Source organism: Clinocottus analis, unplaced genomic scaffold (assembly GCF_023055335.1).
Source record: "Clinocottus analis isolate CAN_PGR_092001 unplaced genomic scaffold, fCliAna1.0.p SCAF_15, whole genome shotgun sequence".
NCBI lineage: Eukaryota > Metazoa > Chordata > Actinopteri > Perciformes > Cottidae > Clinocottus > Clinocottus analis.
Window position 1 is genome coordinate 5,076,287 of NW_027175876.1, and position 14,704 is coordinate 5,090,990.

A 14,704-nucleotide genomic window follows, 5' to 3' on the forward strand; every position below is an offset into this window, starting at 1 on the left:
TACAAGACATGAGCAAAACAATTAGAGTGGAAATATCTTTGGAATGATTTGGTTTCCTCTCACGAATTCATTTTCTTCATGTTGTGACCCCCTCCGATTCATCCTGTGATCTCTCGTGAGGTCCGTAGCCCAGTTTGGGAACCTCCGATGTGGAGGATTGACACTAGGACACTTTACCCCGGAGCACATTCTATTATTAGTCTTTTTATTAGATTGAAATGTATTTAAATCCCTCAGAACACACTACTTGAGATAATTTATGGGGAAGGATGTGGCTTCAAGTTTCATTACTTTCAGAAGACGTTTAACTTGTTAAATGACAGCAAAACCTAAGAATAAGGAAATTAGCCATTGAGGGCATTTGGTTTGTCAACAGCCCATAATGGTTCAAGACATCACATGACTCTTTTAAGGATCAAATAAAATCCACCACCCCAGTTAAATGTGCAGCCTCCAAGTGACAAAAACAAACTAATTTAACACCTAGTATAGTCCCAAATAAAACATTCAGGGTGTGTTTTCCAGTACAACAATCATCCCTTTGTCTTTCAAATAAGGCTTTGTTTATCTATTCAAAGACACACGCAAAAATGAAAGAACAGAACTGCTTAATTTTGGTAACTGTTATGAAATGTTTTCATTAGTTTTATTTAACTTTACCCCAAAAGTCCTTTGGCATTCAGATGTTTGCACAGATTAATTCCAAATGTGCCTATTACACACATTTGTAAGACTGAAAGAGAAAAATACTCCATAGCTTTTCTCAGATAAACTCACAGAGTGGAAATGGTATTATTCCAGGTGGTAGAGGAAGTTTAAGGCCTCAGTAATGCAGTAAATCCTGCAGGGTATTCGCACATGTAGCTTTAGCTGCTGTGAAACCCGATTGTATTTGCTCTCCTTAATAAAGCTGCGACTTGATTCATAACACGTAATAAGTAAAAACACATGCACAAAATCATGTTGAAGTATTTCTGATGGAGGTTCCAGAAAGTTCCAGAAAATATCTCCTCCTGCTGCTTCCCTCTAGCGTGAGCAGTCGTAACTACTTCCCACTGTTCTGCTCTTACACTGAAATGTGTCTGTTAGGAGAGGCAGGCCTTAAGATCATTCCTGGTTGATATAAAATGTATATTTTAGTGATAACAACGGCATCGTGCTCAAAGTTTAGCCGTCATAACGATCAAGTTTTTTTTTTAGAATTGTGTGCAAAGTTGAAAAACAATGGATAAAAACAGTAACAGACTATTGTCACTCTGCAGTTACCTCAGACAGTTTCTAAAACTGAACATATATAAATACTTGAATAAAAATCTTGTAGATTGAAAACTATACCCTTAGAAATATATATAGCTTTTATATATAGCTTCTCGCTCAACGTCTTTATTTTTTTATTTCAATACTTGAAGTTGTGCATGACTGTAATGTAAGGTTTGATATTGCTCTCTGTATTTTTAATCAAGAATAACCTATTCAGCCTTCTGCATCGTTTATTATACCTCAGATTATTATTATTATTACCTTTAATCTGAGGCTCAGTTGGGTTTTACTCGATGCGCTCTCAACTGTTCCACCTCCAACAAGCAGACGAGTTATTCAAGGCTCGCTAAAATACCCCACTCGGTTCCTTTTTTTAGACTCTAATTTGGTTCTGCTGTGATTTATGTCTCCATCGGAGGGGAGGTCGGGGGGAGGGGGAGGTGGGGACTGTGCGTCACAGTCGCTCTCAACATAGATGACAAATTTTTAGGGGATGCATTTGGGGTTAATAAAGCAGAACTGAGCCAACAAGCAGACATATTTCATGAACAAGGAAGGTCCTGGTTTTCCCCTTTACAGGTGTGGACTTTTAGCTGAATTCCTCTGTGCCTGCAGGAAGGCATCCGGAGATGTCACTCAGTACATGAACACATATGGTGCAGGCCCATTTGGCACTTTAAGCTTTTAAGAGGGAATTGTCCCTGCCAAGAACAATAAGCTTTGGTGATGACACTGTGAAAAAAAAATATATACCAGTCTGGATATGCAGCTGAAGTATGCAGAGCATCTTAATTTGTTCCACAAAGGTACAAAAGTGTGAATGTGTACTTGTAATACGCTGAAATGACTAAAAGCCCTGCTGAGGTTTTTGAAGCATGCAGTTTGTTTGCTCTGTTTAAAAGTTCAGAGTCTTTGCATTAACACATAATCTTTGCTGCACTTTTCACAATATGCCTGAATGATGAATGGAGACGGAGAGCGGTTTGTGGTTTTGCAGCTTTGCCAAACTCGTGCAGCCTTCTTGCAGTTTGTGAAGTCAGAAGTTGAGGCAAAAACAACGAAACAGCAACCAACATTGTGTTTTTTCTGTCTCTTGATTTACTTTATTTTGACAAAGTACACAAGTTATTTGTCATTGTATTTGTTGCTGAAACACCAGCTTCTTATTCACACTTTGCACTCCTGTTGACGACTTAAAAAGGACCAACAAGTCATATTTTCTCACGTATTCACCCTGATTCAAATCTGTCTGCTAAGTTGAAGTCTTTTGTTGTAGTAATATCCAATACCATGTCTTTGGGAAATACCCACAAAACCAGACACCTCCAGACACAATCCTGACTCATCATCCACCGCACCGGAGACAGAAGAGAAAAGCTTTATTTTTACCACCACTCCATTGTGTTTTCATCCTTTCCTTCCTTTTTTTCTTCTTTCAAAATAATCTCAGACAGTTGTAGAACACGTCAAAATATGTCTAGTAATGTGTAAAGATGCAGGATATTTTAAACAAGGAACAGACGTCCTGCAGTTTGCCAGTTGCATTACAACACAATGATATTTCCCCTTTTCTGAAACAAATGGTTCAAGAGTAAATCTGATTTTCTTCAGGACATCAAATCTTGCAGTAACATGCAGTAAAATACTGTATTAGTGTCTCAACGGATACTTACTGTATTTTTTTTACATTCCCCCTTAATCCTCTTGTGCATTGAACACATAGATAATATACACGCCCATCTTGATGGATTGATTTGTGATGCTGTAGCAGGCTCCCACCATATCCATTCACGATATCAAATCAATCACCGAGTGCACCAATTGCGTACTGGTGTTGACTTTAAACCCTCCCCCTCTTCATCTTCATCTCCCTCTCACAACACAAGGCTGCTGTTGTGAGCTCCTGTTTCCATTTGAGTCAAAGCTCCCAGTGTTGTAAGAGCTGTCAGACATGGATTCACCAGTATCACGTTGCATCAAAGTCTTTAAAGAATACATTATTTAGTAAAGATGTTTTAAGTGCTGTTTTATACATATCAGTTATTTAGTCGTGAAAAAAAAAGGATTTTCCAAAATAAATCAGATATTTTTTTTCTTCTATTGTATCTGCCATCTACTGTTGGAATATTACAGTATTGTTTGAGTTCATGTGTGCTCTCACATAGTGTTACTCATGTCAGGTGACCCAGTCTTCCCGAACCCGTGTGACATTGATTTATTACTGTAAATATAGCACTTCCTTGGGAATATCGCAGCAAGCAGGAAAGCAAGTGGTCAGGAGGTGTATGAGGATGAGATAACAGAGCTGGAAACAGTGAGCACACAACAAATAATAGAAAGACAGATCTGTAACCATGCAATGTGAGACATATTACAGAGTGCTGATGTTGCCTGGAACATAACTGCAGTCAGCAAACTACTCCATGTTTTGTATCTTCTGACTTAGAAAGGCCAAGCCAATGCTTTGCAATGCACACTTTATATCTGTTCAACATGAAAGCACATGTCTGCACATACACTGTCAGTATATAAGAAAAACTAAAAGAATGGAGGCTTAAATAAAGCTTTACCAAATGGAAACAACTAACTTACTAACTTTTGCAGTTCGTCCGTATCAACTAGTGTGTGTGATAAGTGTAAATTTGGGATAAGGTCATCATATTTGGCAGCAGAGACGCTGGTATTGTTATCACCTCGTCAGTCTGTGTCTGAGTCATCGAGGTAAAATGTGTTCCTGGAATACTTCGCCAGGCGTTTATATGTCTGTGGACAGATTGTAGACTGCGATTGCGTCACAATCGTGCAAGATGCAGTCCTAACACTTTGCAGGTGTGTTGAAGGTGTGGTTCGAGGAATGGTGTGGGCTGACCTAGTGCGGTGGGATCAGGGGTAGGAGGTGTGGAAGGGCCCTACGCACACATTTCACACCCCTGGTCTGATTTGGCTTTGTGGCTAGTGTGAACCCATCGCAAGATGGTCTACTATTAGTAAACCAATGATATGCCTATAACTCTACTTACAAAGGTAAATGTAACTAAAAGGTATTTTCCATGAGAGTCATTTTTTTGTCATAGTAGGAAAAGCACCTGTTTAAGTATTGAACATTTAACTGTTTCAGTTTCATAGACGTGGTGTTGTGCATGCTGCTCACTGTCACAGCGTCATGGTAGACCGGTCAAGTCAAAATGTTTCTCTGTAGGTTGAGTTATGATTTGAATTACATAAGGTCACCAAACTGCATGAATGAACAATAAAGGGGAAAGGTGTCCCATCCTCACAGATGCAACCAATGTAGCAGGAGAGTGAGAGAGATGTCAATCCTGCAGTTTGAACACGCCCCCAACAATCCTGACAAGAGCTGCAATCAGCTAAAGTATTGAAAACACCTGTGCGCTCACTTGAGTATTTCCATTTCATGAAACTTACTACCTTTTTAGTGTGAAATATTACACTTTTTATATTGCTACATTTAATTCTAAGTTATTATGAAAACAGTGCATTAGTCTATGAAATGCCATTCATGTATTTTACCTAACAGCAATTAACTAAAATGGTTCAGCTTAACTCCCTGATTCATTTCTCAATAAATTTCTCAATTTTACATAATTTCTTAAATTCAAATTTTAAAAGCACTTGCATATGAGATGCATACAAAATTACATTAAAAATGTGCAGAACAATCTCAGCTCTCTATATAATGAGGCACCCTTGTCTTGTAGAGAGATAACATGGCCCTCAGCAGCAACATTTGATAAAAGCTTAGAAAACATTGCATCATTAGTGATTATCCAACACTGTAATAATACAACAATAACACCTGCCTGCAGAGTACATTTACTTTTTCTACACCCAGTGTGTTTTGCTGTGCAGACTCCTGTTCTTTTACTTGTTTATCATTCTGACTGTAAAAGTTCTACATTGTGATTGTGTTACTTTAGTTTAACTAAAAGATCTGAATACCTTTTCCACCGCTGCCACATTGTGCAGAGTCCAAACTGAATAACCCTCTCAGCTCACATCTCATACGGTCGGTCAGGTTGTGGCTTGATGCTTGGTTGTGAACAACATGATCTATGTGATATTCTACAACTCTGAACCGGGCTGTGGAGTTCATCGCACTGCTGGACACACACAGTGTGATGGTACAAGTTGACAAAGAGTGAGTCAGTACACATTGGATCTGCCGGGCACCATCAAGACATCACGCACACACGCGGTTGATAAACTGCAGAGAAACTCATTCGTTTGGGCCTGGGCGCTGCTCACGCTGTATAGCTCCCCCTGCTGGCGAAAGAGGAGTACTGCACTTCTCACATCCTGTCACTCGTATTACTATTATGGGAACATTGACGCAGCAAAGGCTCTCTGCCTTGCGCATGAAGACAATGTACTTGTTAGCGCTGAATGTGGTTACATTAAGTTACATTAAGTGCCCTCCACTGACCGCTGCAGCGGTATCGCTGCCGTGAGTCCCGAAAACAAACAGGCTGTGGTCATTAAATGCCCCATTTTCTGTTCCGAGAAAGGCTTTGGCGCCGTTACACTACTAATTAGACCACTTATCACCGTGCACGTGACACCCGCTCTGTAATTTATGAGAAAGTCTTCGTCTGTTTTCCATCAGCAGCGCTCCTGCTCGCTCCTCTGCTTCGAGCTTTTCCGGTAACGTCCTCCGGCCTCGAAATCTGACACCCCGTCGCCGTGGAAACAAAACAACTGCAATTACCCAAACATGGTTAGGCGGAAGTGATACGGGCATCGCGTGGTGACGTAGCACGCACGCACTGCGCTGCTGTGGAGCCGGATTCCCTTGACCGTGACAATAGCGGAGCCGTGAACGAGCCATGAATAAATAATTAACCTGCTGTTTCTGCAGCTCCCACTCATTTTAAACACGTTTCAGTCCCCGGTGGTTGCACTTTATGTAATCCTGAATCCAAAAATAGGCTCACTGACATCTTTATGGACTCAGCTGAAAATATTAATATTCTTGGCCCTCTTCTTGGAGAAATTTAGTTCGTTTTATGAAGCTATCATATATACTATGTCATCGGGAACAGTTGTTATGGATGTTCGGGTGTCTATTTGTTAAGCCCTTCTCATCCATGTTGGTTTATGAACTGGTGTACTTGACGTTGGAAATGCCACTTGAGGAAACTATCTTGTAAGATTGTGTGTGGATGTGCTTTTGATCATATTTTATAATCTATTTTGACATGTGAAGTTTGCTCAACTTTAATGATCAATTTTCATTTTGTCTTTCTTTTCATATACATATATATGCCATCTTCTTATCCCTGAAGCTCAAGGATGAAAATGAATTCTCAACCTTGGAAAACACAGTCCACATTGCACCACAAGGTCCATTTAGTCAGCTATCTGTTTGGAGCTTTTAATCATGATCTTCCCCAGCAAATGAAAAGACCAGTTAAAACACTTATATTAGGATAAGAAAGAAGCCCTTAAAATTGCTCCGACCATGAGGACATTTAAACATCTGTAATCCCATTACTATACTGAGCAAACTCCATCTGCTGATGAAGATGATAGAAAGCTCCAGAACAGTTAATAATAATTTAAAAAAAAAAAAGAAATCCTGTGTTGATAATGTTTATTCACATTTATAGTCCTGAATTCTGAATGATGACAACATAAGACAATACTAGTGGTTGTCTTATTTTATTTCCAGCGTTATACAATTTTTGCATCTCATAACTTTTGATAAGTAAAAAAATAAACTATGTCATAAAATACATCTTGATAAAATACATGACGTGATCTTTTTTTTGTTATGGAAAAAACTTGAAAGGAAATGTTAGGGGACACCTTACAGCAAGATGTGACACCTATACACTACACTTTAGTAAGTAACCCTGCTATTTTCACTTGTTACAACACAACTTTGTCAACAGTATTACGCATACGTTAGGCTATCGAGCATGATCTAACTTCACATCACATTTAAAAACACAAGATACCACCTCTGCTTGGAATACAGATGACTTGTATTTGCATGCATTTTTGTTACCAGGACAAAGTCTCCGCTCAGAGAATTGCACCAGCGATATGGAAGAAGTCAAACCCTGTTACAGTCACAGAAAACATGTCATGTACACAACCTTTGATGTCAAGATTTATACAACATCAAAACTCACACTACAAAACATTGTTCTTAAGAGAGAGAGATAGATCATTTAGCTTGCTGGCTGTTTCACAACACAATAACAGTATCGTTGCATAACTTCTTTGCATTCACAAGGCCAGAAGGGTCGGAGAGTTAAGACTATCTTTCATCAACTCAGACGCACCGAGGCTGCCTTTGAGGCTCTCCAAGCCCTCGGCCAAGGAATCAATCTCGGAGTAATTAAAGGAAAACACTGTGCGGTAATTGCTACAAGTGGGACTGGAAGACAGGACTGGCGAGCTCAAAGACTCAAGGTCGTTGGCCACAGACTTGTAAAGGGTTTCCCAGTCTGAGAGGCAGAAGGGGCCGCTCAGGTCTATGTCGGGGACGGATGCAGCCATGTCCGGAGTCACTGCCATCTCCAGGCTGGGCACCAAATCGTCCAGGTCGTCTCCTCTTAGGTCCTCCAGAGTCTCTTCTTCTGCACTCGAGCACAGGAGGATGTTGGAGTTCCCCAAAATGGCTGCAGCGGGGATGATGGGGACGCTGTCCATGTCTTGACATGAGGCTTCTCCGATGGCTGCGTTGCTCTCCGGGGGTTTACCATCCTCTAAGATGGACAGCAGCTGCGGGGAGGCCGGAGGATCCTGCAGCATGGTGTCAACATCATCTTCTTTATCCTCCTCAACCTCCTCCTCCTCCTCCTCATCCTCCTCGTCACCTTCATTCGCAGGGAGTTTGCAGGATGGTTTGTGGGTGACTAAAACCTGCTCGAGTCTCTCCTTCTCCTTCAGCAGGTCGGCTATCTCCACCTGGAGGGCAGACTTCTCGTCTTCGAGCTTGTCCGTTTCCTGAGGTGAGATGGGACGAAATCAGATAAAAGACTTGGCATGAGGGAGGCATGAAAACATTGTATGTGCTCCTGTTGTTTTTAACGACTGGTGACATGCTATGCAGTATCCTCAGCTCACGAAGAGTGCGTGCTGTGTGGATTTTCTATATGATTAGCAGCATACTTACAATTTGCAGGGTGTCTATCAGCTCCCTCCGTCTGTTACGACACTTTGCTGCAGCAATTTTGTTCCTCTCCCTTCTGATCTTCCTCCTTTCCTCCTCCTCTTTGGAAGGCTAAAATCAATCAGAAAAAAAAGACCTTAAAAATAAATGCGCTCCCTGCTGAGTTTTGCCATATCAGCATTTGGCTCTCCGGCACCATTTCACTTGCCAAAAGAAGACGAAGAAGAAAAATCGTCCTTGCAGTGTATGCTGGGAATACTGATCTGCTCGGCGCAGACTCTCTTCCAGTTCAGGCGTTAAAATGCTGCACCACTGGCACGGTCTCGTCGACCACGTGAACGCGCACTTTAATGCAATTTCCCATTCATAAACAGCGCTGTGCTCGTTACTCCCAAAGTAATTACTCGCTGCGCCAATTAGACGTAATCAAATCACCTGATGTGCAACTCCCTGCAGTCATTTATTTGCTATACAGTCGCTACGTTAATTTTCCTTTACCGTCAAAAACAATTGCATCCTCTTTCACGTTCTGTTGAAAATATCGCGATAATTGCATTTTCATGTTAACCTCTACCAGGGGAAAGGAGCCGTGGTGAGGAATATGATAGGGTAATGGTGGAGAACAATACGACTCATTGATGAATAGGTTGATTGATTGGCTGATTGATCGATTGATTGGCTACCTGTAACGTTATCTCTCAAGTGACATTTCATTGACCCCCCCCACCCCCCTCCCCCCCGTCCTGTTTTCGTGCATACCTTGTCTTTCTGCCCTTTCCTGTTGGAGGGCTTTGCCTTGTTTGCACCTGCCGGGCAAGACGACTGGGTTGAGGCGCGACTTTTAGTCTTTGCACGGCCAGGCGACGGAGAGCCAGATGTGATGACTGTCGGCTGCACCATCCACCTTAGATCCGGAGAGGTTGAGATTGCAGTCACAGTCGGAACAAAGGAGTCCGCTGCACTGGTCTCAGCGTCCTGGAAAAAACACATCACAGAGACAAGCATGTGCATGCAGGCAAACACTAATTTGGCTTACCTGATGAGAGAGAAACCACGTTCGAGGCTGACCTTTTTTTTATGTGCTCAAATGGCACATCAATTATTTGGCTGAGGAAAGCCCCCCTCCAAAAAAGGACCAAATCAATACGAATCTATCAAAATCAAATGCATGCCTAATCATCACGTCCTTGTCAGTTATTGTCATTATCTCTATCATCATCATCACTCTAAAATGAAAGGTCACGACCAAGACAGGTCTGTGTTAAAGTATGACAAATAATTTCTCTGAAATAACACTAAACATTATATATGGCGCTGTTTTTGCGGATTACCTTGATGGCATGGCGCCTATAGACATTGCCTATAGCCTATGTGTTTGTATAGAATAATTTCCAGCACTAGACAGCATTCACGTTAAAGGAAATGCTGTCTGTGAGATGCTCGCATATGTATGAACATTTTGTACCATATAGTCGCATTTCCCCGACCTGTAAAACGTGTGCATTAATAATCCTGTAAAATGTGTAAGGATATTTTTTTTTTGGGATGATCAGATCCGCTTCTACCTTGGTGCTGTCCACTGATGATGAAAGCGAGTCAGGAGGATGCTGGCTGCACCCAGGGGTGTCCCCGCCAGGCGATGCTGTGCTACAGCTGGACGATGAGTCGAACTCAGTGCTGGAGTCTGGATGCATGTTCTCGTCTAAAATCATTGCATAAAAAGATAGAACAGTCTCTTAAACCTAAGTGGAAAACTCACACCTAAACCACTACTTATATTCCATTTGCCGGGTTCATAAATGGTAACTGTGCAGATAGTGGAGAGGCCCGCCTTTTATAGTGAGCTGGAATTTTATGAATGAAATCTGTTTGGTGAGACCGAACCATCGCACAGAGGGAGAGGCACGAGGAGAAAAAGGGGGGCGGATGTTTTCCAATTCAACTTATACATCCGTGCAATGTTTGAACAACAATATTAGCAACCATTTCATCTTTACGTGTTCTATAAACTCGCATATTAGAAAATATTGAGCATAGCTTGTATTAAGTGACACCCCCGCCTGCTTGAGGTGCCCATCGTCATGAATGAACTAAGCTACGTCATTTCATGTATGCAGCATCTGCATCATATACATGATGTTCCCATACGTCCACAGACGTTCACGAGACATATCCTAATTATTTTTGGCGCATTCAAGGAAACAGAATGTTCTTGCAGGAGAAAGGCGGTGATAACAAAGCAATATATTAAAATCCAATTCTTAAAACAGTCGGTCTATGTCCCTCCGAATAGACTGTGACGCTGCTGGTGTACTAAAGCTATACAATGTAATAAAACAGCTGCTCCATCACATCATTTGGATATTGTGAAACCCAGCATGATTTAATTAATCCACACAGCTTCCAGCACACCGGCTGATTATTTATGAGCTGCTAAAAGAAGTGTCATCCATTTATCACATTGCCTTGTTCACCTGTCTCTGCATATGAATAGCGCTCCAGCAACAGATTTGTCGCTGTAGTAAAGCAGCCAATCGCCGAATGGACCGACCGAGCCATATATGGCGTTTCCGGTGAGACAGGGGCGCGCTGTGGTGCACAGAGAGCGCGCAGACGGACGTGGGGCTGTGTGTGTGGCCCACTCACTCACAGTCACAAAAGAAAGTGAAACATGCGCTGATCGTCATGCCTTGTACCTGATAACAGCGTCATTGTGCTACTTTCAGGACGAGAAGACGAGAGCAAGCCCCTTAAACTATAAGACGATATGCACTGACTCCAGATAGATTGACAAATGCAATGATTAATCAGTAACATGTATTGGTTTATGGCAGAGGGTAATACATGTTGGGCCTCTACATATATAATATCATTGATTAATTTGGTGGCTGGTTTTGTTTTTGTTGCAATAATCATTTATGTTCTTTCACTTCGACAGCGATCTGATTTATTGTGTTGGTACGTTTTGTTTGGCACCGGTTATGTGAGCCTTATTCCCGAACAGTACATCCAGTTCCTAAAGAGATCGTATGGGCTGGATATGATATTTAGGCGTCAGATGACTCCACGGATCACTGAAGTGAAAGCGGTGGTTGGGGAACAGAGGGGGCCTCTCCCCGCTGCGAGGGGCTGCGCGCTCTTTCGTTTGCTTCCCGGCAGGCACAGCCCCCCTTTGGGTTTATTTACTGGCACATCATGAGGTGGTCGGATTGAGCCCATTCAGTCGCCGGCGGCTCAAGCCCAGAAGGGTTCAAAGGTCGGACATAACTGCAGACACCCTCAAAGACTTGTTTTGATCAAAGCAACCTGAGCGTGAATGTGCACAGACCGGAGTTTATTTTTAGACTCAGTGACATCAGTTCATGCAAATTTAGGAAATAGATAATTGCTCCTGTGAATGCAGATATATATAGATATATTTTACCAATCTGTTATATGAATAAAGGAAGTAGGCCATGCCTGTTGGGCAAATCAGTGCGTGTAAATCATTAAATAACATTACATCTTAAAATGCTTTCCCAAAAAAAAGGTTTTTCTCAATGGGCTATCTCAGCATTAACCCTTGTCTGTGTTGCTGTTTTAAAAAATGTATTTTTAGGTTATTAATATCATGGTAAGTAATCAAGCGAAGTGATTATGTTCGTCATTACAAACATTTTTCAAACATATTTTATTGACATCATTGATAGGCTATACTCTTCGTCCCGCTAAAGAACTAAACACATTGTTCTAAACTGATAGTCTTCTAGGTCATTACTGCTTTGGAAGCTACTGTTGCTGCCAACCAGTCAAACAAAATACTGAAACAATCCACAAGGTTGTTTGGTGTCGTTCATTCCGCTGCTCCGCAGACACCGAGGGGAGGTTTCTGTCTGAGAGCCACGACACAGACAGAGCTCCCACTCTGACGCCGTTTCCTGGAACCAGAAACGTCATCACGTGTTTTAATTTGCCTTGTCGCGGAGTCGGTTTTTTTTTAATGTGTGGAGTGAATCATTATCATAACATAGACGATCGTTGTTGCTATGCAAAATTAGGACGTCACTGACATGAAGGGGTGGAGTGTTGCTACGACAACCAGGAATGTTCAACAAAACACGAGCGCGGGAAACAAAACATAATTGCTTTAACCTAAATCCATGCACTTTGACAAAATAACACTTTTATTAAAATCTAGGCATATTTCAACGTCATGTTAATAATATATATATACTTTAATACTTTAACAGCCAGCCTTTGTCCTGTTCATTTATAACAATGTTGTTTTGTATTCTTCATTCTAATTCAAATGTTCTTTTACCTGCAGTTTATTGTAATTCTGTGGAGGACCTAGCTAAATGTGTGTTTCAGTGTACAGTGTAACTGTCTCTTATCTGCATATATGACAATAAAAACATCTTAAATCTTGAATCTATGCTGTTTGATAAAGAAGGACATTCCTATGCAACTTACACTGACTTACTTATCTTAATGCAACTGTTGTGAATTTAAACAGAGTTTATGTTATCGACCCATTTGTAAATTTGTCAAATGCTTACTCAACATAAAACTGCCAGCAAAGTGCTGACACTATAATAACTGTATAGACCTTCTTTTCTTCTTGGGCTTGTTAACTTAATGCATGTAAATATATTATAAAGCAATCATTAAGTTAAACACTGAATTTGAAGATCAACATAAAGTTTGAACGTTTTCTTTGTGTCAACGTTGCATTTTAGGGAATCACGAATATTGTTCTACTAGTCATGAGGATTCCCTCTGCCATAAGGGAAGACCTTTGTGATGGACACGCCTGAGAAAAACTAACTGCTGTTGTGCAAAAGTACACATACCAAACCAGTTATCAGCTTGTTCTGCAACTAAACGCACCCATGGATTGCGCACTAAGGCTTCAACACTGCCTGTGGGAAGAATACAATAAACTTGCTCTAACATGTCCTAATTATAAGCTTGGTGTATGTTTAGATAGTTATTTTGTACTCCATCCAAATCATGCACATTGCTTTATTCCATTGCACTAAACGTATTTTTTTAAAACTCAGTCAGGCTAATAATTAATTTAGAACCTTAAAACTCAGTTTTAAAACATAGTTTTCACTTACTTTTAACCTTTTTAAAACAATAGTCATCAAACATCTGAATTCAAACAAATCCTTTTTACAACGTTTGCGGCGTAATGTTTTTAATGTTTAAATGTCTTCAGTTCAGTACGGTTTTAAACTTGCTTTGCAGAAACCTTTAGCAGAACCATGTCGTGGGGCTTTGAGCATGAACACAGCCTGTCAGACTGTGAGGTTGTCCCATTATATTCAATGAAGACACGTGTTAGTTATTTATGTGACAAACTCTAAACTCTGCTATGACTGGGGAGTTGCATATGACCATGAGAGAGGGGTTTGAGGAGGGAGCTGAGCTGAGTTAGTGGAGCTCTATCTGGAAGATAGACCTGATTCCTCCAACCACAACTTGTAAATGAAAGTATTTTGGGTTTCCACATGCTATGTCAGCGAACTACAAAATACATTCAAGGCTCTTTTAGTATAAGAGGTAAAAATAAAAAAATAAAAAATTTGCCTGCTATATTAAATAACCACAAAAAAACCTTTACTGTTTAATTGTATAACTTTTTTTATTTTACTGTGTCTCTTGTTGCTGTAATCCTGCAATTTCCCCACTGCAGGACAAATGGATTATCATATGTTATTCAATCTTATCTTACATGTTCTTGATATAGTTACTAATGTATTAACTATTCAAATTGTGTGTTTTGTACTCTCAGTTCAGAGCAGACAGATCTGCATGTTCAAATGTTTGACTTATTTTGCTGTGTAGGATGTTCTTTAGCTGACAATGATCCAACTTATTCAGTTTTCACAACAGCCGTTGTGTTTGTTGTGTTACATAACGTCATGTCGCTGTCGGCCAATCTCAGACTGTGTGTTTCCCAGCAAGGTCCGCCCCTTTTACAGGATGCACCATATTAGGGAAATTACGTATTGGGGATCCCGTCTCTGGAATATTCCATTCCGCGAGGTGAGTTTAAAAACTATTTCTGAATGTTACTTTCAATGTTAAACAGCACACATTTGTATCGTATAATCAATTGTTTGTGTGTGAAAACGACGTAAAAGCAGGATTTGCCACCGCTGCCGCGTTGTTAAGTGAATGTTTTGGTGTTTTCCCCTCCCGGTGTCCTGTAAGGAGCGCTCCCCTTTTACCGACGTCATTTGGCCCGTCCCTTTTTTCACGCTATAAAAGCCCTCCGAGGTCTCAGAGTTGGCACTCAAACTTTTCACTAGCAGA

General features: G+C 40.9%; 1 protein-coding gene across 2 annotated transcripts; it reads right to left on the minus strand.

The window, feature by feature from the left end:
* Positions 1-6,856: 6,856 nt before the first annotated feature.
* LOC137785670 (protein c-Fos-like) lies at positions 6,857-10,218 on the minus strand. 2 transcript variants are annotated; one of them, XM_068577111.1, is made up of 4 exons: positions 9,967-10,218; positions 9,161-9,376; positions 8,405-8,512; positions 6,857-8,235 (listed from the first exon to the last, which is right to left on the minus strand). In XM_068577111.1, exons 1-4 carry the CDS (start codon positions 10,111-10,113, stop codon positions 7,513-7,515), a joined length of 1,194 nt encoding a protein of 397 aa, XP_068433212.1. In that variant the 5' UTR covers positions 10,114-10,218; the 3' UTR covers positions 6,857-7,512. The 2 variants fall into 2 exon arrangements, with proteins under 2 accessions (XP_068433212.1, XP_068433213.1); XM_068577112.1 differs by lacking the exon at positions 9,967-10,218 and adding an exon at positions 9,438-9,777 and having other exon boundaries at positions 9,161-9,305.
* Between the last annotated feature and the right edge of the window lie 4,486 nt (positions 10,219-14,704).

Coding starts and splice junctions, on each gene's coding strand:
- LOC137785670 (XM_068577111.1), bottom strand. CDS start 10,113: ATGATTTTAGACGAGAACATGCATCCAGACTCCAGCACTGAGTTCGAC. Junction 9,377..9,966: donor CATCAGTGGACAGCACCAAG/GTAGAAGCGGAT, acceptor TGTTTTTTCCAG/GACGCTGAGACCAGTGCAGC. Junction 8,513..9,160: donor GGAAAGGGCAGAAAGACAAG/GTATGCACGAAA, acceptor GATTGATTTTAG/CCTTCCAAAGAGGAGGAGGA.